General features: G+C 44.0%; 1 protein-coding gene across 1 annotated transcript in view; it reads right to left on the bottom strand.

Moving 5' to 3' along the window:
• Positions 1-4,797: 4,797 nt before the first annotated feature.
• Positions 4,798-26,241, bottom strand: part of TICRR (TOPBP1 interacting checkpoint and replication regulator) — a 131,642-nt gene continuing 110,198 nt past the window's right edge. The window contains exons 20-22 of the mRNA XM_069766219.1: positions 17,345-19,418; positions 17,143-17,262; positions 4,798-5,381 (exon numbers count right to left, since the gene is read on the bottom strand). Coding sequence (XP_069622320.1) covers positions 5,242-5,381; positions 17,143-17,262; positions 17,345-19,418 — 2,334 coding nt within the window. The 3' untranslated portion in view covers positions 4,798-5,241. The remainder of the gene's footprint in view (positions 5,382-17,142; positions 17,263-17,344; positions 19,419-26,241) is intronic.

The raw sequence follows: 26,241 nt of genomic DNA, 5'->3' as shown, positions 1-26,241 counted from the left end.
TGACTGACTAAATACTTTTTTGCCCCACTGTACACTAGCAATGAAACACTGCACACGGTTACGTCTCTTTCGCTGACAGGGAAGAGCAAGACAAAATATACAGAATTCTGAGCACTTCAGTGCTAGACCATGCCCTCCTATATGGTCCAGCTGTACAAACGGCAGCAGCTCTTTACAGCTCCGTGGGGGTGATGAAACAACTATGGACACTTTCCATTTAAACAGCTGTAAAATATAAAAAATCACGAACTATTTTATAATGATTAGACTTCAAACACTTATTGAGGTATTTAATGGGTTATCAAGGATTAGAAACTCAGGAAAGTAACACCATTCTATATTGTAAAAAAAAAAAAAAAAAAAAAAAAAAGGGCATAGCCAATATTTAAAAAACTAAAGAAAAAGCCTTGGGACTTAATTATACACCTACAATTACCCAAGCACAAAACGCATGGCCAAATAAAAAATATATATCATTACTAGTAAAGTCTCTGGAACAGCTCGGTATGCAAAATAGTAGAGTGGTCAGCTAGTAGCCTACAGGATGTGATCGCAGAACAGTACCCACAGGGCGAATTCCCAGCAGATTATATTATATTAAAGGGTATGGCCACTACTGGACAACCCCTTAACTCCCATAGCCCCTCCCCCCACATATACAGATACACCCCCTTTGAAAAGTAAGATTTTAATCACTCCCACATAACACAAGAACATTAATCTTGACCACATTCCCAACTCCATTTGATGAAGTTCAACCACAAACTTGGCAGGAACCTCCCACCATGCTTTACTGTTGTCAGCATTCATCAGCGAATAAACTGTTGTTTGAACCTGTTGCTTTTTTTCTGCACCCTAGTTCCTATGTTTTTCATGCATAATTTAGTCATTTGGCTGTGTGTCCATTTCAAAGGCATAGCTTTGACTGCAATTCCTCCACGAAGACCATTTCTGGTCTGTATTGGCCGGACTTCTTCAAACAATAGATGGGTGTAGCTGGGTCTCAATAGGTTGCTGCCATTTCTGAGCTGATGTCACTGCTGCACATCTGATTTTGAAGGGATGTATAAAGTATGTAATCTTGTAGATTGTAAGCTCTCACGAGCAGGGTCGTCTTATTTTGCTTTAATTATTGTATTGTTAACGTTGTTACTTATGACTTTTGTGTTTGAAACTGTTAAACTGTAAAGCGCTGCGGAATATGTTGGCGCTATATAAATAAAGATTATTATTATTATTAATCTGCTGAACCAAGTTTCCTTGTTCGCCCACGTGTTTGGTCTTCGATGTTGCCCATTTTATCGATTCTTCTTCAAAAGAGTGCATCCTAAAACTCCAGATTGCGTTAAAAATCTTTGTAAGGAAGACATTTCTGATGCATCTTGTTGATGGACTCAGTCATGCCATGGTGTATGACCTATGATATGAAACTGTCTTTTACCTCGCCTTTGTAGCAGAGTTTGACTGTTCTTGCCCAGTTTTAATCCTCTAACAGCTGTTTGTGTTAATTTCTGTTTCAACCTTTATATACAAATGCCGTTCATTATCACCAACTTGGTATAATTGACTGTAGTCCTACAAAATCCCTGACTTTGGGTGATTGTACCTAGAATTGATGCTGTTTTGAAGGCAAATTGATATCATTGATTTAGATTTTTCCTTTTGTTCATTCACTTTACATTTTGGTAATAAATAAAAAAACTATTACAACTTCTAGTTTTTAAAATATTCTAACTTTTCCACAATTCACAAATTTTGTACAGTATATGAACCTCTTCCGTTACAGATGGCGAACAGAAATAGCATTAGTGAAGAGGAAAAACAAACAAAAAACCTCAGGAGATCATGCAATCCAAAAACAAAATGCATTTACGAAAAAGGTGCCTAAAACATGTAGATTACAGACAGATTGACGACTGATTGTTTCCAGTTCCTAGGTTGATAAATAAAATGTTGTTTGTGCCGACATTGAATGTATTGAACCATGTACCTCTGCTCTGCATGGTGTTAAGGCTGCATTGAACCGTATAGGAGCACTAGAACAGTGTTTCTCAACTCCGGTCCTCAAGACCCACCAACAGGTCATGTTTTCAGGATTTCCTTACTACTGCATGGGTGATGGAATTAATGCTTAAGCAGGTGATGAAATGATCACCTGTGCAATACTAAGGAAATCCTGAAAACAAGGCCTGTTGGTGGCTCTTGAGCACTGGAGTTCAGAAACACTGCACTATAATAACATACCACAACTCCTGGCCAGGGGCTGAAGCTTATGATAAGAGTATACAGATGACATAGCAGGATCGCACAGCAGAAAACTTACCACATGAAAGGCACTAAAGGGTGCAAGATAATTATAATGTATGTAGGGGGCTTGTGAAATTCTATATCTGCAGGATATCTATCCATTCATCTCCCCTCAGGGCTCTGGCTATGAACTTCCTGTGCTTGGCCGATGCAATTTCTTGGTTCCTTTTGAGTTGTGTAGAAAAAAAAAAAAATCAGATGGCTGACATGCGCATGTTCTGTATGGTTTGTTTATTTTCTTGCTTACTTTTCTTATTAGCTTAGATTGGCGAGTCTCGTCCGATATACATGGCCACTCGCAGCATGCTGAGATTTTTTCCTTAGCCCAATCACAGCTGAGTAAAAACTTGCAGATCAGCACTGGCTCATTGAATAACATTGGTCAGAGTGCAATGCAATTTTTTTTCTGCATTGCACTCGTCCGCTTTATTCATCAATGTGAACAAACCCTTATGTTAAGATTATACAGAAGAAACAGCAGGGGCTGATGTCCGATACCGGAGGTAACACAGGAAGTCCAGTGCTTCCTCCAACGTTGCTGATTCCATCATTAAACGCCTTTGGAGACTTGTTCTGAGTCTTGATAGGCTTTTAGCAGCAGCCACTTCTGACCTGCGCTGTACTCCACGAGACCCAGTGGCTCTCCACAGCGGTGACATCAGTAACACTTGGTCGCGGAGTCACGCTGCCTGTTTTTTTCTATTATTATTACTGGGTCAGTAATTGGGGGGGGGGGGGGGGGGGGGAGATCTGATCGACACCTCTCCATTAGTGATGTGCGCGTATACTCGCTGCTCGGGTTTTCCCAAGCACGCACGGTGGTCTCCGAGTATTTGTTAGTGTTAGATTTAGTTTTAATCGCGGCAGCTGAATGATTTACAGCTACTAGCCAGCCTGAGTACATGTGGGGGTTGCTAGGGAATCCCCACATGTAATCAAGCAGGCTAGTAGCTGTAAATAATTCAGCTGCCCCGATGAAAACTAAATCTGAGCAGTCAAATACTAAGAGGTCACCCGAGCAACAAGTACACTCGCTCATCATTACTCTCCATTACTAACCCCAGGGCTTGATGCCAGCTGTGACTTTTGACAAATCACAGCAGACATCAACCCAAAGCCCAACGGCAATTGTAAAAGCTGGGGAAAGTGCCAGAATTGGTGCATCTAATCTGCGGGCCGGCATTTTTAGGCTGGTAAGGACCCAATAACCAGGGACCTTCCCTGCCTTATAATTTCAGGTGTCTGCTTTATCTTGCTTGATTTCATAAAATATGTTATTTCATTTATTTGGTTAAATAAGCTTAAAAAACCCCCTATAAAATAAACTCCACGTGAAAGGCACTAAAGGGTGCAAGTTTATAATATGTAGGGGGCTTGTGAATCTGCAGGATATCTATATCTAACATCTAATAGTGGTTTTATTTTTTTACAGCGCCATAGTGGTGCCTTAAACGTAAGCCCCCTACCCCGTTCTTTCACTCACCTTCTGGTGACTTCACCTTTTACTGTTGCTGCACCAGTCTCGTGACGCCATCTTGTGCCTGTAAGTTCTGACTGGCCGAAAGTCAGAAGTAACTCAAAGAACCAGGGTCTCCTAGATTTGTATTGAAAAGTGACCTCTGATGGACTCCATGAAACACTAGAGCTGCCCGCAGGTCACATTTCGCCAGAGACTGACACTGAAGGTGGCAGCAGGGAATTACATTTAAAACAACACTCTGGCGGTGCAATTAGAAAAAAAAAAAAACGCACACTCGCATGACATATGGAATGACATACGCAAGACCCTCGTCCAACTTTTCAGGATGAATGCAGCTTTATGCAAATTTTCAGCTGCGTTTTCCAGTACCAGCAAAGTCTGAGATTAGAAAAATCTCATGCACACAGCTTGATTTTTTGTCATCAGTATCTTGTGCTTTCCTTGTTTTTTTGCACAATGGATTGTCACTTTCAGCGTTTTTCACCCATTGAAATGAATAGGTGGTGAAAAAACGCAGAAAAAAACAGCACCAAAAATGCAGGTATCGGGTTTTGCTACTTTTTTTGTGCAAAAATTAAATTCCATAGAATAGGACTTTTTTTTTTTCAACACTAAACATTATCAGGATGCACAAGAGACAAATCTAGCATGCCAAAAATCAAAGCAAAAAATACACCAAAAAATGCAAGGAAAACATGTTTTTCTGCACAATCCAGTGTCTTGTCTGATGCCATATGCCCAATTTCTGACCCACTCTCTATTGCTGTGTATTATAGTACCGTTTTCATGGTTCGGCAACATCACCTGAAAAAGCAAAGCCAGTACCAACTCTGTTTTATGTCTCAGGCCTCAATATTCTCCCAAATTAGGGAGCATAAGTAGAGCCATAAAGTGTTATTGTAGCGGTGTGACCAAAATTTTTTTCCATTATCAGTAACAGTGTATGTGACAGCAACATTACAAAATCAGTATTTTTCCACATTTACCCGTTATACAAGGAAACGACAGCATTATTGAAATGATAGTTTATTGTTACAAAAGTACCTTGTTAAAAGTATTTTCATCCCCAAAGGGCACTGTTACCATATGAACACTGCTTTATACAACCTATAGATTTGACAAAAAACACAACAGAAAAGTCCACATATATACATACATATACATACTGTATATACAAATGCTCAGTTAAACAGAAGAGAAAGAAGCCTCTGCAAAAAGGAGGGCGTTATTCCTGAGCATTAGATTGCATTCTTGTATGATGACCGGTCATGTGCAGGTTAACTTCCAGTGAGTTCTGGCACCATATACCTGGCCCTCTGAGTGATCATTTGGTCAGTAGCCATTGCATACTCATGGCCAAACTACCTATCTAGTATAACCTCTAGTCTCCCATTTTATGATTAAATGCCCACTATTAAATAACGCTAAAGATTTACTGGGAAAATAAATGCATGTCAAGTTATGAGCTTTTTCCTTGTATATGTTCGGCTGACAGGACGCTTTGCAGATACTTGGCTTAAAGGAGAGTCCTCCATGTTGATAGAGAGATGGTCTGGTGTTTTAATTTCTGGGGTACTATTTTGGGAGTCACAGTCTGTAGAAACAAAACAAATATGATACAGAGTTAGAATTAAAGAAGCTGGAAAGACAATGGGTACAATGTGAAAACCATGCAGAAAAAGAGGTCTTCCCATAGTGTGGGAAGGCTCTCCAGGCCCCAATCTCAAATACTGGCACTCCCAAATCTTGGTACAACTGCGAAGCCAAGTCACTCCCAGGCTAGACTTCCTAGGAGACCAACACTTATATGATACTGTAGTATTGAAGTTTACAGATCAAGTGAAGTCCCTGAAAGATCTAAAAAAATAAAAAGCAAAAAATAAAATTAAAAAAAAAAATATAATAACACTATTTTCTCCAGCTTAAAACTACAAAAATAAAATTTGGTATTGTAACATCTGTAAATGTCCAATCAATATACGAACGTAATTTGTCAGGGTGAGCAGACTTTAAGGCCACAATCACACGTTGCGTTCTGTCCTGCGGGTTCTCCCGCAGCGGATTTGATAAATCTGCAGGTCAAACCTGCTGTGGTTATCTCTGCAGATTTATCGCAGTTTGTCCTGCGGGTTCCATCTTTGGCATATCTGCTCGAAGACAGCGGAATTTGGAGACCACTAGCCCGATGTGAGACCCTAATGACTCAGAAAATTGGCTGCCCAATTGTCCACCCCCCGGTATATGCACGGCTGATATGGCGGGAACGTGACGCTGCATGTCCCACCTTAATGGTTTATGTAAGCCACGGCGTTCACTGGATACGGACCGGATGACCTGCGAGGCAGGTGTGCCATTGGCAAAGGGCAAAGAAAATTGCCCTGATCTCCAGGAGATTGATGGGGAGAGCGGCTTCTTGGGAGTTCCAGCGACCCTGTGCTGTGAGATGAAGAAAAACTGCTCCCCATCCGAGGAGACTGGCGTCGGTGGTGATGACCCACCAGAAGAGATGTGAAGATAAGCATCTCCAGAGTAGAGAAATTCCCTTGGCTCCATGGAGGCGATTCCCGAACGCAGGGACTCAATCTTGAAATGACGGATCCAAATGTGACTGTTCAATCACTTGAGGTCCAGAATCGGATGAAGAGACTCGTCTTTCTTCGGGACTATGAAGAGATTGGAGTAGAACTCTGAAAAACGCTTGTGCAAGGGAACGGGTATGATTACTCCTGTGCTTAGCAGGGAAAAGATGACTTGAAGAATACCTAGGACCTGAGCTGGGAGTCTTGGCAGATGAGACTGGAAGAAACATCTTTCTGGGGGTGAAGAAAAGTCAATTTTATAGCCTGAAGTCACAATCATCCTGAGCCAGGTGTAGTCAACCACCGAAAACCAGACATCCCGGAAGAGAAGCCGGTCCCCCACTCTGGAGAGATTCCCGGGTGGGGGTGACCCATCATTTCGAGGAAAACCTGTTCGAGCGAGACCCTGAGGGCTTGGAAAAACGACCCTTCAGACCAGGGGCGGGGAATCTTTTCTGCCAAGGGCCATTTGGATATTTATACCATCTTTTGGGGGCCGTACAAACTCTGCCCACAAAGTACATTCTGACTCTGGCACTTGTGACAAGACGTAATCTTTCATTGCATGCCCTTCAGTGTTCAGTAGTGAACACTGTGTGTGTGTGCTAACAGAGCAAGAAGAAATTAATGAGCTGGTGACAATCAAAATACAGCTCCCTGACCAAGAATACAGCCCCTGAAAATCTGCTTGGGGGCCTGATAAAAGGTCAACAAGGGCTGTAAATGGTCCTGGGGCCTGAAGTTCCCCACCCCTGCTTTAGATGCCAGTGAGGAGCTGATTTGAAGGACGGCTTCCTCCTGTCCTTTTGGGAAGAAGAGAAGTCCTAATGGGAGGAAGTCCCTGAAGGAGAGAATGGTCAAAAGTAATGACATTTTAGCAATCTCTTCCTATTGAAAGGACGTTTAGGTTTAGACTGGGGAAAGGAAGTGCTCTTGCCACCGGTAGAATCTGAGATTATTTGATCCGGCTTGGATCGAAACAGTCTAGAGCCTTGGAAGGAGAGGTTAGTGAGGGACTTTTTAGATGGTGAATCTGCATTCCAGGATTTCAACCAGAGAATGTGGCGAATGGCAACAATGTTCCTGGTAGCCAAGGTGGAACAACTGGCCTTATCCAAGGAAGCTGTCAGGAGATATTTGCCAGCATGGACAATCTGGTTTGCCAACTCATCTGGTGACGCTGCCGCTAGGATACCTTGATGAAGCATTCTTGCCCAGACAGGACTTTGCTACCCAGGTGGAGGCAAGAATGGGACAGAGGGAGGCGCCGGATGCTTTAAAGGCTGACTGAGGCAGATTGAATCCTATCAGAGGAGTCCTTGAGAGATGCTGCGTCCGGCAGAGACAAAACTGTCTTGAAAGACAGATGAGAAACCGGCGGATCAACATAAGGGGACTGTCCATCTACTGTCAAGGTCTGGACAAAAAGGATAAAGAAGGTCTGTTTCCTTCCCGGGAAACGCTTTTCAGGGTGTGCCAAGTGCTTAGACATGATTGCTTCAAATTCCCAGTGGTTGGAAAAGGTCCGTGAAGGATGTTTCACTTATTTGAAGGAAACAGAGTGCTCCTGGGCAGGGGCCTTGTCCTCTTGCAGATTAAGAGTTTGGCAAATCGCCAAGATAAGTCTATCGACCATATTCGACAATTTTGAGTTCTGGGCCGAATCAGACTCTGAATGGGAATCCACATCAGACCCAAAAGCTGCCTCCGAAGAGGGGGTATGGGATAAGGAAGGCATCCATCCTAGAGGATGCAGAAGGGCCCGGGGAACTGGAAAGAGCCCGCTTCCTTGACTTTGTACCCGATCGGTACCTGTGAATGTCGTGGTCAGGTGCATGCGAATCACCATGAGAGGCGTTCGGAACACAGGTGGTGGTGGACAGGTGTGGCGGTCACTCTAGGATCTGGATCAGGGACTGACATATTTGACCGATTGGGACATAGCAACAGCCCACTCTGAAGGAAGGGGTGTGCTCTCATCCTGGGTGGTTCCTCTAGTACAGACATGGTAGAAGGACTGCAGGACTGACAGAAAGGAGAGGGTTGACCTGAAGACCATTTCTTTTTGCAGAAGGCACAGGCGTAATGAATAGTAGGCTTAGAAGGGCAAAATGATACCTCTCTAGGGTTGGGCATAAGTTGAGCCTTAGTGATACTGCTGTGGAGGGCTATATAGGAGAGCGCAGAAAAGGAGAAGGCAGAGCCTACCTGATGTCAGCGACGACCAGCAGATGACTGTGTGGCTGGCTAAGTCCCTCTGTTTGCAGGTGTCCGCTGGTCAGATGCAGAGAGCGCAGGATATAGCAGTGTATCAGACAGGCACTTCAAGCCACTGAGGCACAAGCCCTGATAGAGCATCGACTGTGCTGTGTTACCGCAAGTAGTATGCACTGTGGTGGGCGTGGCTGATCTGCCAGCAGGTGAAAAATGAAAGTAAGCCTCCGATTGTACAGCCAGGAAGAGGAAGCTCCATGATAGGAGCAAAAGCATGCCGAGAAGATGTGTGTTGAGATTTGGGGGGCGTGGCCCGGTCTGAGCAGAAACAGAGCAAAGAGGCGAGTTCTCCTATCGGGCCAAAAGGGCACGCGATTTGAAAAGACCAGCTGAATTGCCAAAGGAAGCCGGGAAGAGCTGAGAAAAAAAAGGTGTGGCCACAAAGCCTGAGACCAGCCAGGAAAATGTCTGCTGCTGTACAGGATCACCCTATGCACTAAAAGCCACCCTGTCCTGTGCGGTGGGAGTTGGAGGGATTGTAATCCCTCCTAGCCCAGTAAAGTGCAGCTGCAGGGGAAAAAGGGGAACATACATGCAAGGTGAGACCTGATCCCTCTTCACAGATGAGGTGCTTTCAGGAGCCCTCGGGTGGATGAGGATAACCGGGATGATAGATTCTCTTTCCTGCATCATCTCCAGATGGTGCCGAAGACAACGTCAACCCTTTACAAGGGGGAAGGCCACCACCAGTGACCACAGTCTTCCTCCCAGCCCTCTCTGAGGAGAGGGGTGGGGAAAAGGCCAGGACCAGCCACTAGTAATCGCCATGAAGTACCTATGAAAGGTGACAGGGGATTAGGTCCTGCCTTGCAGGTCTAAGAGTGAGCGATGTGGGTGACACCACAGTGCTCTCTCGGTCGCATAAGTATGGGAAAACAAGGTGAGAAATTACACCCCATTACCCTAGGGAAGAAGAACCTGAAAAACAAAGGGAAAAAGATTAATAAAACACAACAGGTGACCTGAAAGAGAAAATGCGGATCTGGGATCAGATCCAGGTCTGCCTCCTACTGACACCAAGCTAAAACTGAGGAGCTTTGTGCCAGTCGGTGGGTGTATACTGCTGAGGAGGAGCTATTTTCCTTTTTTGTCTGGTGTCAGCTACCTAGCGACAGCACCATACACCCATGGTTACCTCTGGTCCCTAATGAAGCGCTAAAGAAACTTAATTTTATTCCAAGATCTATTAAAGTCTAATTTGAGACGCATCAATGAAGATACCTGCTGCCAAGTATGTGGTCTCCAAAGACTGTTCCTTGGTCTCTGGCAACATTCACTTCTCTGATGAAGTGTTACCTTTTGCATGCAATATATTTATGGGAGATTCTGCTCTCTATCTGTGCAGGTGCTGGATGCATGTAGTTACGGTTCAGTACATTCAGAGGTGCATGTAACCAAAAACAGCAGATTGTCGATCATATGCTCGCCACACGTTAAGGTGCATTTACAATACATGATTATGGTGAATGAAGGATCTCATGATAATCGTGCAGCCTTTCCTCGTTCATCAGGCGATTGGCAAAAGCTCATTCTTTGGGTGAAATAATATTTTGGTTTTCCTAAAAGATGATCGTTCTTGGCAGCAGATCGTTCTCTGTACACAGAACTTGTGATGCTGAGAACAATAGCCGCCTGTGCACATTGGGCAATTACTTATCGTTTAGTGAATATCCAAGTTCACATTTGCGTTCAGGGGCTTTGCGGAGGGCTGCGTATATCCTCCGTTAAGCCCCGCCTACTTCTGCATGCGTACCTATCTTAACACAGGGTACGCAGGACATGCGGATGTGTCGTTTTGACACGGCACCAGTCTGCACAAAATGTAACTTGTTGCGTTCCTTTGCGGTCAGGTCAAAACAACGCATCCGCATGTCCTGCGTAGCCAATGTTAAAAGGTAGGTACGCAGGACACATGCAAACGTATACAGAAGTAGGCGGGGCTTAACGGAGGACGTACGCAGCCCTCCACAAAGCCCCCGAACGCTAATGTGAACTTAGCCTAAATCGCGGTTGGCCTTGTAAACAACCTATTAAAACGAATGCTGACCGGCAAAAATGTTACGCTTAACACTGCACATTGCACAGTAAAAATGCAGCTTTGCGCCCGCCATGATCTGCCGGCCAGCAGCTAGAGGAGTTGGGGCTAAATTTAGGGTTAGGGCTAGGGTTAGGCTTCTTTCACACTTGCGTCGGTACGGGGCCGTCGCAATGCGTCGGCCCGACGTACGTTGTGAAAATTGTGCACAACGTGGGCAGCAGATGCAGTTTTTCAACGCATCCACTGTCCAGTCTATGTCCTGGGGAGGAGGAAGCGGAGTTACGGCCACGCATGCGAGGTCAGAAATGGCGGACGCGACGTACAAAAAACGTTACATTGAACATTTTTTTGTGACGACGGTCCGCCAAAACACAACGGATCCAGCGACGTGTGGCCATCCGTCGGCAATACAAGTCTATGGGCAAAAAACCGCATCCTGCGGGCACATTTTCAGGATCCGTTTTTTGTCCAAAAGACGAATTGCGACGGATGCCACACGACGCAAGTGTGAAAGTAGCCTTAGGGCTAGGGTTGGGGCTAAATTTAGGGTTAGGGCTAGGGTTGCGGCTAAAGTTAGGGTTAGGATTAGTATGAGGGTTAGGTTTGGGATTAGGGTTAGGTTTGGGATTAGGGTTAAGGTTAGGGGGGTATTGGGATTAGGGTTAGGTTTGAGGTTAGGGTTGAGATTAGGATTAGGGATGTGTTGGTTTTAGGGTTTTGATTAGGGTTATGGTTACGGTTGAGATTAGGGTTGTGATTATCAGTAGAGTTGTGATTAGGATTATGGATCAGGTTGGGATTAGGGTTAGGGGTGTGTTGGGGTTAAGTTTGGAGTTAGAATTGGGGGGTTTCCACTGTTTAGGTACATCAGGGGGACTCCAAACACGACAGCCAATTTTGCGCTCAAAAAGTCAAATGGTGCTCCCTCCCTTCTGAGCTCTGCCGTGCGCCCAAACAGTGGTTTACCCCCACATATGGGGCATCAGCGTACTTGGGATAAATTGGACAACAACTTTTGGTGTCCAATTTCTCCTGTTACCCTACTGCAGGGGAGGAGCTAACTCTTTTTGTCTCAACTTAGTGTCAGCCTCCTAGTGACAGCAGCGTAACACCATGGTCCTGTGTCCCCCAATGTGGCGAAGGAGAAATAAAAACTTGGGGGCTAAAAAAATCTTTTTTGTGGTAAAAAAAAATATATATTTTCACGACTCTGCATTATAAACTTCTGTGAAGCACTTGGGCATTCAAAGTTCTCACCAAACATCTAGATAAGTTCCTTGGGGGGTCTAGTTTCCAAAATGGGGTCACTTGTGGGGGGTTTCTGTTTAGGTACATCAGGGGCTCGGCAAACGCAACATAACACCCGCAGACCATTCTATCAAAGTCTGCATTCCAGAACGGCGCTCCTTCCCTTCCGAGCCCTGCCATGCACCCAAACAGTGGTCCCCCCACATATGGGGTATCAGCCTACTCAGCATAAATTGCACAATAAATTTTGGGGTCCAATTTCTCCTGTTACCCTTGTGAAAGTAAAAATTTGGGGGTGAAAAAATCATTTTGTTGAAAAAATATGTTTATTTTCATGGCTCTACATTATAAACTTCTGTGAAGCAGTTGGGGGTTCATAGTGTTCACCACACATCTAGATAAGCTGTTGGGGGGTCTAGTTTCCAAAATGGGGTCACTTGTGGGGGGTTTCTACTGTTTAGGTACATCAGGAGCTCTGCAAACGCAACATGACGCCCGCTGACCATCCCATCAAAGTCTGAATTCCAAGCGGTGCTCCTTCCCTTCCGTGCCCCGATGGGTGCCCAAACAGTGCCCCCACATATGGGGTATCAGCATACTCAGGACAAACTGGTCAACAGATTTTGGGGTCCAATGTCTCCTGTTACCCTTGAGAAAATAAAAAATTGCAGGCTAAAAAAATCATTTTTGAGCAAAAAAAAAAAAAAAGGATTTTTTATTTTCACGGCTCTACGTTATAAATTTCTGTAAAGCACTTGGGGGCTTAAAGTGCTCACCACACATCTAGATAAGTTCCTTAAGGGGTCTAGTTTCCAAAATGGTGTCACTTGTGGGGGGTTTTAACAGTTTAGGCACATCAGGGCCTCTCCAAATGCGACATGGCATCCGATCTCAGTTCCAGCCAATTCTACATTGAAAAAGTAAAACCGCACTCCTCTTCCAAGCTCTACAGTGCGCCCAAATAGTGGTTTACCCCCACATTTGAGGTATCAACGTACTCAGGAGAAATTGCACAACAACTTTTGTGGTCTAATTTCTCCTGTTACCCTTGTGAAAATAAAAATTTGGTGGCAAAAATATCTTTTTGTAGACAAAATGCGATTTTTTTTATTTTCACGGCTCTACGTTTTAACCCCTTTACCCCCAAGGGTGGTTTGCACGTTCATGACCGGGCCAATTTTTACAATTCTAACCACTGTCCCTTTATGAGGTTATAACTCTGGAACGCTTCAATGGATCCTGGTGATTCTGACATTGTTTTCTCGTGACATATTGTACTTCATGACAATGGTAAAAATTCTTTGATAGTACCTGCGTTTGTTTGTGAAAAAAACGGAAATTTGGCGAAAATTATGAAAATTTCGCAATTTTCCAACTTTGAATTTTTATGCAATTAAATCACAGAGATATGTCACACAAAATACTTAATAAGTAACATTTCCCACATGTCTACTTTACATCAGCACAATTTTGGAACCAAATTTTTTTTTTGTTAGGAAGTTATAGGGGTTAAAAGTTGACCAGCAATTTCTCATTTCTACAACACCATTTTATTTTAGGGACCACATCTCATTTGAAGTCATTTTGAGGGGTCTATAAGATAGAAAATACCCAAGTGTGACACCATTCTAAAAACTACACCCCTCAAGGTGCTCAAAACCATATTCAAGAAGTTTATTAACCCTTCTGGTGCTTCACAGGAATTTTTTGAATGTTTAAATAAAAATGAACATTTAACTTTTTTTCACAAAAAATTTAATTCAGCTCCAATTTGTTTTATTTTACCAAGGGTAACAGGAGAAAATGGACCCCAAACATTGTTGTACAATTTGTCCTGAGTATGCCAATACCCCACATGTGGGGGTAAACCACTGTTTGGGCGCATGGCAGAGCTCGGAAGCGAAGGAGTGCCATTTGACTTTTCAATGCAAAATTGACTGGAATTGAGATGGGACGCCATGTTTCGTTTGGAGAGCCCCTGATGTGGCTAAACATTGAAACCCCGCACAAGTGACACCATTTTGGAAAGTAGACCCCCTAAGGAACTTATCTAGAGGTGTGGTGAGCACTTTGACCCACCAAGTGCTTCACAGAAGTTTATAATGTAGAACCGTAAAAATAAAAAATCATATTTTTTCACAAAAATTATCTTTTCGCCCCAATTTTTTATTTTCCCAAGGGTAAGAGAAGAAATTGGACCCCAAAAGTTGTTGTACAATTTGTCCTGAGTACGCTGATAGCCCATATGTGGGGGTAAACCACTGTTTGGGCGGATGGGAGAGCTCGGAAAGGAAGGAGCGCCGTTTGACTTTTCAATGCAAAATTGACAGGAATTGAGATGGGACGCCATGTTGCGTTTGAAGAGCCACTGATGTGCCTAAACATTGAAACCCCCCACAAATGACACCATTTTGGAAAGTAGACCCCCTAAGGAACTTATCTAGAGGTGTGGTGAGCACTTTGACCCACCAAGTGCTTCACAGAAGTTTATAATGCAGAGCCGTAAAAATAAAACAAAATTTTTTTAGCCCCCAGTTTTGTATTTTCCTGAGGGTAACAGGAGAAATTGGACCCCAAAATTTGTTGCCCAATTTGTCCTGAGTGCGATGATACACCATATGTGGGGGGAACCACTGTTTGGGCACATGGGAGGGCTCAGAAGGGAAGGAGTGCCATTTGAATGCAGACTTAGATGGAATGGTCTGCAGGTGTCACATTGCGTTTGCAGAGCCCCTAATGTACCTAAACAGTAGAAACCTCCCACAAGTGACACCATTTTGGAAACTAGACCCCCTAAGGAACTCATCTAGATGTGTTGTGATAGCTTTGAACCCCCAAGTGTTTCACTACAGTTTGTAACGCAGAGCCGTGAAAATAAAAAATCTTTTTTTTCCCCACAAAAAATATGTTTTAGCCCCGAGTTTTGTATTTTCCCAAGGGTAACAGGAGAAATTGGACCCCAAAAGTTGTTGTCCTATTTGTCCTGAGTACGCTGATACCCCATATGTTGGGGTAAACCCCTGTTTGGGCACACGGGAGAGCTCGGAAGGGAAGAAGCACTGTTTTACTTTTTCAACGCAGAATTGGCTGGAATTGAGATCGGACGCCATGTCGCGTTTGGAGAGCCCCTGATGTGCCTTAACAGTGGAAACCCCACAATTATAACTGAAACCCTAATCCAAACACATCCCTAACCCTAATCCCAACAGTAACCCTAACCACACCTCTAACCCAGACACACCCCTAACCCTAATCCCAACCCTATTCCCAACCGTAAATGTAATCTAAACCCTAACTGTAACTTTAGCCCCAACCCAAACTGTAGCCCTAGCCCTAACCCTAATCCTAACCCTAGCCCTAACCCTAATGGGAAAATGGAAATAAATACATTTTTTTAATTTTTCCCTAACTAAGGGGGTGATGAAGGGGGGTTTGATTTACTTTTATAGCGGGTTTTTTAGCGGATTTTTATGATTGGCAGCCGTCACACACTGAAAGACGCTTTTTATTGCAAAAAATATTTTTTGCGTTACCACATTTTGAGAGCTATAATTTTTCTATATTTTGGTCCACAGAGTCATGTGAGGTCTTGTTTTTTGCGGGACGAGTTGACGTTTTTATTGGTAACATTTTCGGGCACGTGACATTTTTTGATCGCTTTTTATTCCGATTTTTGTGAGGCAGAATGACCAAAAACCAGCTATTCATTAATTTCTTTTGGGGGAGGCGTTTATACCGTTCCGCGTTTGGTAAAATTGATAAAGCAGTTTTATTCTTCGGGTCAGTACGATTACAGCGACACCTCATTTATATCATTTTTTTATGTTTTGGCGCTTTTATACGATAAAAACTATTTTATAGAAAAAATAATTATTTTGGCATCGCTTTATTCTCAGGACTATAACTTTTTTATTTTTTATTTTTTTGCTGATGATGCTGTATGGCGGCTCGTTTTTTGCGGGACAAGATGACGCTTTCAGCGATACTAAATATGTGTACTTTTATTGTTTTTTTTTTTTTTAGATAAAGAAATGTATTTATGGGAATAATATTTTTTTTTTTTTTTCATTATTTTGGAATATTTTTTTTTTTTTACACATTTGAAAAATTTTTTTAAAACTTTTTTACTTTGTCCCAGGGGGGGACAATACAGATCGGTGATGACAGTGTGCACAGCACTCTGTCAGATCACCGATCTGAGAGCAGTGCAGCTGCTTCACAGTGCCTACTCTGAGCAGGCTCTGTGAAGCCACCTCCCTCCCTGCAGGACCCGGATCCGCGGCCATCTTGGATCCGGGGCTCGAGCAGGGAGGGAGGTAAGACCCTCGCAGCAACGCGATCACGTCGCGTTGCTGCGGGGGGCTCAGGGAAGCCCGCAGGGAGCCCCCTCCCTGCGCGGTGCTTCCCTGCACCGCCGGCACATCGCGATCATCTTTGATCGCGGTGTGCCAGGGGTTAATGTGTCGGGGGCGGTCCGTGACCGCTCCTGGCACATAGTGTCGGATGTCAGCTGACACCCGGCCGCGATCGGCGGCGCTCCCCCCGTGAGCGCCGCCGATCGCGCTGGACGTACTATCCCGTCCATGGTCATAGGGGCCCACCCCACATGGACGGGATAGTACGTCCGATGTCAGAAAGGGGTTAAAAATAATAAAAGAAAATAAAAAATCATTATATTCTCACCTTCCGGCGCCTTTCCCGCTCCTCGCGACGCTACGGTCCCAAGAATGCATTGCAGCAGTGACCAAAGATGACGTAGCGGTCTTGCGAGACCGCTACATCATCACGTGTTATTGCTGCAATGCATTCTTGGGACCAGAGCGTCTCGAGGAGCATCGCTAAACGCCTGGGCTGGATCTGGGGGCCGCTGGAAGGTGAGTATATAACTTTTTTATTTTAATTTTTTTTTTTTTTTTTTTAACAGGTATATGGTGCCCACATTGCTATATACTACGTGGGCTGTGCTATATACTACGTGGGCTGTGCTATATACTACGTGGGCTGTGCTATATACTGCGCTATATACTACTATACATATTCTAGAATACCCGATGCTTTAGAATCGGGCCACCATCTAGTAGATTATAATAGATAAGTGGTCTATCCATAAAAAACCCTGATACAACATGTGACTCAAGGATGTCTGAATGAAGCCTAAAGCAAACCACGTCCCATTCTTGTGCCAGCCATGTCTCAGGGAACCAATTCATGCTCACCTTGCTTCTCTCGCTTGGATAAAGGCGTTTTCCCCTTAAACAGCATTGGCGACTGTGTTAGGGCCAAAAGACCACTTGTAGACAAAGAATTTCTCACTACCTTGTTTGGTGAGGTGAAAGCTGAAAAACAATCAAATTGTAACAAATTATAATTTTTTTTATATCCAAAAAGTCAGTAGATGGGACTAGAACAATAATTTACCAGCAATATTGAAGACATCATCTTCACAAGAACTTTCCTGTGACAGGCTCATATCGGATGACGGCACACATTCTTCCATGTTCTCACAGGGAGCACTCAATGTGCAGGATCGCTTAGAATTTGGTTCCTTTGTGGGAGACATGAAATTGAAGCTCCGCTTTCTCGATTTAAATGACATAGCCCCAATATCAGTTCTACCTTTCCATTCTAAGACCGGGGACTGATCGAGAAGCCTGGAAACGCCATCTACTATGAGGTCTCCAAAGGGGGAGGCCTTATTTATGTCATGTTCTTGGCTACCTTCATCTCTGGATGGAGCACTGCATGAATAATCCGGATTCTTCTCTTGCCTGAGTAGATGCGACTTCATAGGAAATGCTTTTTTCTTCCGGGGCCAATTATTAATTACATCACTGCCATTTTTATCCTTGTACTTTGGTGATGGAGTCCATGGGCTTACAGCTTCTGCCTGTGAAGGAGAAGCAGTACTGGAGGAGCTCCTTTTTGGTGTGTAAGTATGGCAGATTAATGTCTGCAGTCCACTTTTTCCAGGCGTATTGTGGGAAGATCTTAGGCAAGGGGAGGAACAAGCAGATTCCAACTTCATAGCATGCTTATTGCACCACGTCTCCCCAAAAGGGCTTTCATTTCCTTTTTTACCTTGAGATCTATTTGGAGATTTTGGTAAGGTACCCAAATCAACCGTAGAACTGGAGTCAGTCCTTTTAAAACGCAGCTTGGGTAACCCAGACGCTTGCATCTCAAGTTCAACTTCATATACAGGAGGAGGGTTGAGCTTCCTCTGACTTTTTGGAGTTGTAAACTTTGCAGGAAATTGTGGGGTTCCAAGACGTGCTGCCGCTTCTCTTTGTCTCCTATCCACAGTACATCGCAGTCCATATGGTGATGTACACGTTAGATCTCCCCCACCCTTAGGTGTCGTTGGCAAGTGGTTCATTAAACCCCCATCAGAAGATTTTCTCTTGTATAACACCTTCATTTTTAGGTCACAGCTTTCGGATGGCACAACCTTCGCTTCAGTTATATCAATACTTTCATCTGTTTGAGAGCTATTGATAACAGACTCTGTGCCCTCAGAGCTCTCCAAAGACGACATATCTAACCTTTCACACAAAACAATAGGTTCACGTTTGCCATCAGGCGACAGGATTTTGTGTATAGAAGGGCGGGTTATACTTTGAGACATGATCTTGGAAACATTATATGTTTTTTCCAATATGGATGTAGAAGGTGATTCTAGTTTCACTCGACCTCCAACTGCTTCCTTAGGGGGTTTACTGCTTGAGTGACAAAGGAATTGGCAAGGATCAGAATTTTCCTGAGCACAACCAAGTCCATCATCATTAAGGATGGATTTCCTGGGAGTATTTAGTGTTGGTAGACAAGGGATCATAGACGGAATACCTGAAGTTTTTCTTGGGGAGAAGAAAGTTACCTTTTCAGGAGTACATTCTACTGCAAGAGCTAAAAGGTCTGCACCATTTTTTAATCGTTTCTTTGGTGTTGGTGTTTCAGACACTTTTTGTGGAGTTCGAAGTAAATACCTCGATGGTGTAACACACTGCATGCTTGACATCTGTAGCCTGGGAGATTTCCTGGGTGTGCAAGTTGAATGCGATACCCTTGTCAGCGTGTTAGCGCTTGCACTTGGAGTTTTCTGTGGGCTTCTTAAAAATTCATCCTGAGATACAGCTGCTACCTCCTTCCGAGGTGTAAACGGATGCCTTACAGATTTTACTGGTGAAATCACACACATACTTGGCGAGCCCCTCCTGCTAGGGGTTGTCTGAGCTAAACGCTCGCTTCTTCTTTCAGCAGATTTAGAAGGGGTCTTTTCCTCTATTTTAGATGGTGAGAAAAACACGCTTAAGTCTTTAGCTGCGCTTTTTTTCTTCTCGGCCGACATTTTGGAAGGAGTTTTAGGTGTGCATGCTGGTGTGCGGGGTGTTCGAGGAGACCTTCGCAGCAGTATGTTGGCTTCATTGAGCTGCTTACAACTTGGTACAGATTTCTGCCTTTTCTTTGGAGTAAACATCTTAGACTTTTCGAATATCTAGAAAAACAATAAATAGGTAGGTACTTGTTTGCAGCAATATTAAAAAAATGTGAAAAGTAGAAAACATGCATCTTTTGGCAGATAACTATTGTGTCAATTCTTGAAATCTAATCTGGTCCTCTGATTAAATTGTGGATACTTATGTTTAAAATTAGCTGTGTTTTATAGTTGATTTTACGTTCATTAAATAAGGATTATACCTTTCTCATTTTCATTGGAGGACAGTGTAATCATTGCATAGTCTTCTGCCACTATTAGGGCTCCTACTCACTTGCGCAAGACTCGGATGAGTCTCGCATGTTAATACCCGGCGCTGCTGCTGGCACTCAGATCGGAGCGTGCGGCCGCATAGGAATACATGCAGCCGCACGCTCCGCTCCGGAGATGCGGGGTACAGTGCCGGGTATTGACGTGTGAGACTCATCTGAGTCTCACGCAAGTGAGTAGGAGACCTTAATGGAACGAACTGAAAATTGGCGCCTACCTGGCAGACTGTACTTCGCATGCTAGCACCAGGCTCCTCAGTTTAGGCAAACATTGAGAGAAAGTCAAAGAAATTAAAACATTTAAAGAAAAATTATGCACACACGACAGGGCAACTAAAGGTACCTTCACACATAACGATTTTGTTAACGATATCGTTGCAACGTCACGCTTTTTGTGACATAGCAACGATATCGTTAATGAAATCGTTATGCGTGACAGCGACCAATGATCAGGCCCCTGCTGGGAGATCGTTGGTCGCTGGGAATGATCAGGACCTTTTTTTGGTCGCTGATCACCCGCTGTCATCGCTGAATCGGCGTGTGTGACGCCGATCCAGCGATGTGTTCACTGGTAACCAGGGTAAATATCAAGTTACTAAGCGCAGCGCCGCGCTTAGTAACCAGATATTTACCCTGGTTACCATTGTAAAAGTAAAAAAAAAACAAACAAAAAAAAAACACTACATACTCACATTCCGATGTCTGTCACGTCCCCGGGCGTCAGCTTCCCTGCACTGACTGTGTCAGCGCCGGCCGGCCGTAAAGCAGAGCACAGTGGTGACGTTACCACTGTGCTCTGCTTTATGGCCGGCCGGCGCTGACACAGTCAGTGCGGGAAGCGGACGGCGGGGGACGTGACAGACATCGGAATGTGAGTATGTACTGTTTTTTTTTTTGTTAACTTTTACAATGGTAACCAGGGTAAATATCGGGTTACTAAGCGCGGCCCTGCGCTTAGTAACCCGATATTTACCCTGGTTACCCGGGGACTTCGGCATAGTTGAAGACCGTTTCAACGATGCCGAAGTCTTTCTCCTGATCGTTGGTCGCTGGAGAGAGCCGTCTGTGTGACAGCTCCCACACAACGACTTACCAACGATCACGGCCAGGTCGTATCGCTGGTCGTGATCGTTGGTAAGTCGTTTAGTGTAACGGTACAGTAAGGGTCAGAGATGTGTCCCCCATTGAAGACTATGAGAAAGTGATTTTACAATGAGTTAAAAAATTTTTTTTTTTTTTTTTTAAATCCTTATTTCTCCTTATTGAGAGACACCACAACTGTGGGGCATCCCAAAACTGTCCTTTGGGTATTAAAAACAAACATTATACAGTTAGAGAACGTTTTCCACCGCTTCTCAAGCATTTGCTGCCAGCAGTATCTTCCGCCCCAGATTTTCATCTGCCAAAGAAAAGGTGTGGACCCTGTAAAACGTTGAAAATACATTGATGAGCAAATGGCTGCTTTACAGAGCTGAAAGGTCAATACCTGGTGAAAAACTGCATGGAAAGCTCTTTTAGTCCACACAGAGTGCGACCTAACAATGAAAGGGGGAGCAAAGCTGCCAGAGCATACCGGGATGACCTGAAGGCATCCGAGAAGAGCTTTGAGAAACAGGTAGAGCTGCACAGCTTCTAGCTACATCGACTTATGTGAGAACCTCTCACAAAGTATCTAAAGAAGCGTGTAATCTTCTCACGAAAGTGAAAAAGCGGAGAGTTCCACTAAAGCGAAAGGAGAGAGCAGAACACACACAAATGTTCTTTCCTCAAGAAAGAGAATATGTTAATTTTGAAGAAATTAGATTTAGTGAAGGGGTTGTGTCCTGTACCCACAGATGCAGAATACTCTTGGGGGTAGGCGCCGCCCAAATAGTTAAAAAACAAGTCGTTGCGGAGCAGAGAGTCAGAGTAGTTGATCTCGTGGGAAAATATTAAATAATGCCCATTCCAGAGATAATGTAGAGCGAATGCTGAAAATGTTGGTGTGATGGCGAAGAAGCACATCCCAAACCTCCTGTATCTTCGGACAATCCCAGAGACAATGAAAGATGTCAGTTGGAGAGTGTAAACATTTGGAGCAAGAGGAATTAGCCGATAGAGACATCCTAGATTTGACATCTGGGGAAATGTAAGCCCTATGGAAAATCATGAGGGCCATAGTTGAGTAGTTGTCATATGGCAATAAAGAGTTTAAACGTAGAGTGGCTTTCAAAAGATCAGTCAGTCTATAATTTGATAGTTGTGATACCCATCTGCCCGGGCCTGGTGAAAAATCTGACCATGAAATAGAAGGTTTGATTGATTTATAGATAAGATTTAGCGCCAAGGGAGATCAGATGGAGAGGCCAGGTTCTGACACTGTCTGGTATGCCTCGGAAGACCAAGTCAACGTAATGCTTAATCTGAGTGCCAATGAAAATATTACCCACTAAGATTGGATTTTTGGAGAAAATACCCTCCAGAGAAAGAGGACATTTAGTAGTTTAGAAGATCACAGACCAGTCTGCACCCGCTCTCCTCAGCACTCGGTAAATTGGGGGTGGTCTGCCTTGTAGAAAGAAATTGTTACCTTGAAAGGGAAGGAAAACAGGTATAAGTCTAGGCCGCTGATCCTTCTAGCATGACGCCATGCCAATACCACGGACCATAGCAGAGGATTATCCCTGATTGCAGCAGGAACTCTATTTTGTTGTAAATGGAGCAAGGCAAGAAGACTGATCGGTCCAGACATAGCTTCATCTAATGGGGTGTTGGTAAATTTAGTATGGGCCCAAATAGAATCAAGAGAATGTCTGAAAATGACTGCAACGCTAAACAATCTTAAATTTGGAAAATTGAGCCGCCCCCCCAAAGATTTAGCCTGTTGCAATTTAAAAATACTGATCCTAGATCTCCCCCTCGAACCCCATATAAAATTGTCGAAAAATCTTACTTAGGAGTTGATCATCAGCTTTAGATAATAAAAAAGGTAGTTATCGTAAAGAGAAGAGTGTTTTAGGGAAGAAAACCATTTTAATAAGGTGAGCTTTACCCGCGAAAGATAATTTAAAAGACATCTAAGATTGTATTTCCCAAGTAAAAGCAGATATTAGGGGTCGGATATTAACCCATTACTTGCCAAATTAAAATTTTTACAAGTACAGATTTTTCAGAAAAGGGCGTCCCAATATTCAATTAATGTCAATGACATGATTTCCTATTTTGAAAACATTCATTTTACAAACAAAAAATTGGACCTCATTATAAAAATTATAAACTCTTATTTGCTAGAAGCTAAAGATTAGGCATCCCAAAAAAGGACATTGGTAGATAATGGGTTAAGTTGGTAAATAGTATGTTGGTTGGAGGTTAGAAGAATACCAAGATATCGTAAAGAGCCATGCCCCCACTGAAATGGAAAAGTAAAGGGCCACCTTTGTCAAACATCCCTGAAGATCGCTAAAGCCTTGGATTTGTTAAAATTTCTGCAGAATCCCGAGATTTCTCCAAACTCATGGAAAGCCTCCATTATGAAAGGAATGGACTCCTTAGGATTGGCTATCATGAGTAATATGTTGGCGAATGCCAAGGACTTGAGTGTAAGGTGGCCTATCTCAAATCCCTCAAAGGAAGAAATCATCTCCAGAAATCTAAGTAGAGGGTCTAGAGCAAAATTGAACGATAAGGGGGATAAGGACATCTCTGCCTCGTACCTCTGAAAATTGAGAAAGGGGATGACTGAATACCATGGAGCCAAACTGAGGAATGAGGAGTGGTGTAAGGCTACTTTCACACTTCCGTCGGTAAGGGGCCGTCGCCATGCGTTGGCCTGACGGACGTTGTGAAATAAATGAACAACGGGGGCAGCGGATGCAGTTTTTCAACGCATCCGCTGCCCCATTGTAATGTCTGGGGAGGAGGGGGCAGAGTTCCGGCCGTGCATGCGCGGTTGGAAATGGCGGACACGTTGCACAAAAAAAATTAAATGTAACGTTTTTTTGTGCCAACGGTCCGCCAAAACACGACGCATCGATCACACGACGGATGCGACGTGTGGCCATACGTCGCAATTAGTCGCTAATGCAAATCTATGGAGAAAAAACACACCCTGCAGGCAACTTTGCAGGATGCGGTTTTTCTCCAAAACAACGCATTGTGACGGCCGTCATAAGACGGAAGTGTGAAAGTAGCCTAAATCATCCGGATAAAATTGAAAAAAGGAAAATCCAAACATTCTGCATTTAAGAGTTCGGATGAGGTGACCAAGATACCTGGTCAAAAGCCTTATCGGCGTCAAGGCTAACTAAGATGTTTCTTTTAACTTTGGTTTGATGACTATGAATAACAGCGGCTAATGCCGTTCTAATATTGTAGATGATGGACCGGACATGGACAAAGCCCGTTTGGGATGTTGTGAGGATAATAGGAAGTATATATTGTAATCTGTTGGCCATAATGTTGGTGAGCAATTTGAAATCTACGTTTAAAAGTGAGATTGGGCGGTACGAGGCTGGGAGAAGGAGGTCTTTACCCGGCTTTGGTAGTAATGAAAGGCTCGCTTCATTGAAGCGGTCAGGAAGGGAACTTGAATCTATATGATTAAAAAGATAGGTAAGGTGGGGTATGAGTAATGGTCGGAATATTTTATAGAATTCTGCCAAGAAACCGTCCGGGCCAGGGGCTTTAAGCAAATTAAGAGACTGGATGACCAATCCAACTTTCCCAGGAGATATAGGTTTATTTAAAATTTCTCTTTGAGAGATGGAAAGTTTTGGTGAATCAACCTTGTGAAGGAAATTATAGTTATAGTAACATAGTTATTAAGGTTGAAGGAAGACTTTAAGTCCATCTAGTTCAACCCATAGCCTAACCTAACATGCCCTAACAGGTTGATCCAGAGGAAGGCAAAAAAAACCCAAGTGGCAAACAGTAAGCTCCACTTTGGGGAAAAAAATTCCTTCCCGACTCCACATAAGGCAATCAGACTAGTTCCCTGGATCAACACCCTATCAAGGAATCTAGTATATATACCCTGCAACATTATACTTTTCAAGAAAGGTATCCAATCCCCTCTTAAATTATAGCCTTCTTCCTGAGAATCGTTGGGTGGGCCATAGAGATCTGCATAAAAATCTCTGAAAACCGCGCATATTTGAACTGGGTCACAGATAATGGGACCATTAGGATGTTTGATGTTGGTGATTTTAGTAGCCATTTTGAAGGGTTTCGTTAGTGATGCCAAAAGGCACCCAGGTTTATTGCCCCAACGAAAGAAGCGGTTACGTTGGTAGGCAAGTTGGTTATGAGCTTGTTCATGAATAAGGTGTCTAGATTATGTTGATCAGTGAGGTAAGCCTCCTTGGGTGAGGAGGTATTGTGTAGCCGAAAATCTCTATAGATTTGAGAAAATGAACTTCTTTGAACTTACCAAATGGCTGCAATGAAATGAAGAGTGAAAAATTTAAAGAGGTCTGAATACTTTCAGAACCCACTGTATGAATCCTTCCACCCCCAGCGAAAGCACTATGCGCTGCAAGGATTCGCCAGTTCCTGAGGTGGACTGGAGGGTACATATAAGGTGTACATATTCCTGGCTATTGGGCATGGTCTCAACCCCGGGCCTGGTACGCATGGCCCTCATCAGAAAACATTAAAAAAACAAACCATTACACTTACCTTCCCGCGCTCCCACACAGGGTCTTGCTCCAAATGCCAGCAGCTGCTTTTTGCTTGTAAGCAGCGCATGGCAGGGACATCACGCGTTGCTTGCAAGCTGAAGAGCAGCTGCCGGAATATTGCTCTGCACTCCGGGACTGTGTGCAGAGACTGGTGAGTCTTCATTGCTCCTCAGTAGTGCGCACAGTGTCAGCTGCCAGCAGTCACGTGTGCCGCTACTTAAGTGAAATGAATATTCTCCTCTCTCCATACCCAGAGAGGTGAATATTCATTGGTCTTAAGAACCGGGACACGTGACCACTGGCAGCTGCAGGAAGGCTCTCTGCCATGCGCTGCTTACAAGCATAAAGCAGCTGCTGGCATCGGAGCAGGACGTTGCGAGGGAGCGCCGGGAAGGTAAGTGTAATGTTTTTGCTTTTTTTAAATGTTTTTTGATGGGGACATGCATAGCAGGACCGGGCTTGGGGCCAATCATACCAGAATAGGAATGGGGCTATATATGAAGATGGGGGCCATACATACTAGAAAATGGGGGCCATGCATACTAGGAGATGGGGGCCATAAATACTAGGACAAGATGGGGGCCATGCATACCAGGATAGGGATGGGGCGGCCATGCATATTGGGACAAGATGGGGGCATGCATACTAAGATAGGGATGAGGAGGCCATGCATACCAGGATAGGGACGAGGAGGCCATGAATACCAGGATAGGGACGAGGAGGCCATGCATACCAGGATAGGGACGAGGAGGCCATGCATACCAGGATAGGGATGAGGGGGCCATGCATACCAGGATAGGGGAAGAGGGATCCATGCATACCAGGATAGGGAAGAGGGATCCATGCATACCAGGATAGGGAAGGGGGGGGGGGGGGGGGCAATGTGTATCAGGATGG

This window comes from Ranitomeya imitator, chromosome 4 (genome assembly GCF_032444005.1).
Source record: "Ranitomeya imitator isolate aRanImi1 chromosome 4, aRanImi1.pri, whole genome shotgun sequence".
Lineage (NCBI taxonomy): Eukaryota > Metazoa > Chordata > Amphibia > Anura > Dendrobatidae > Ranitomeya > Ranitomeya imitator.
Note: the sequence above shows the minus strand (reverse complement) of the source record. Positions and strands in the feature narration are given on the sequence as shown.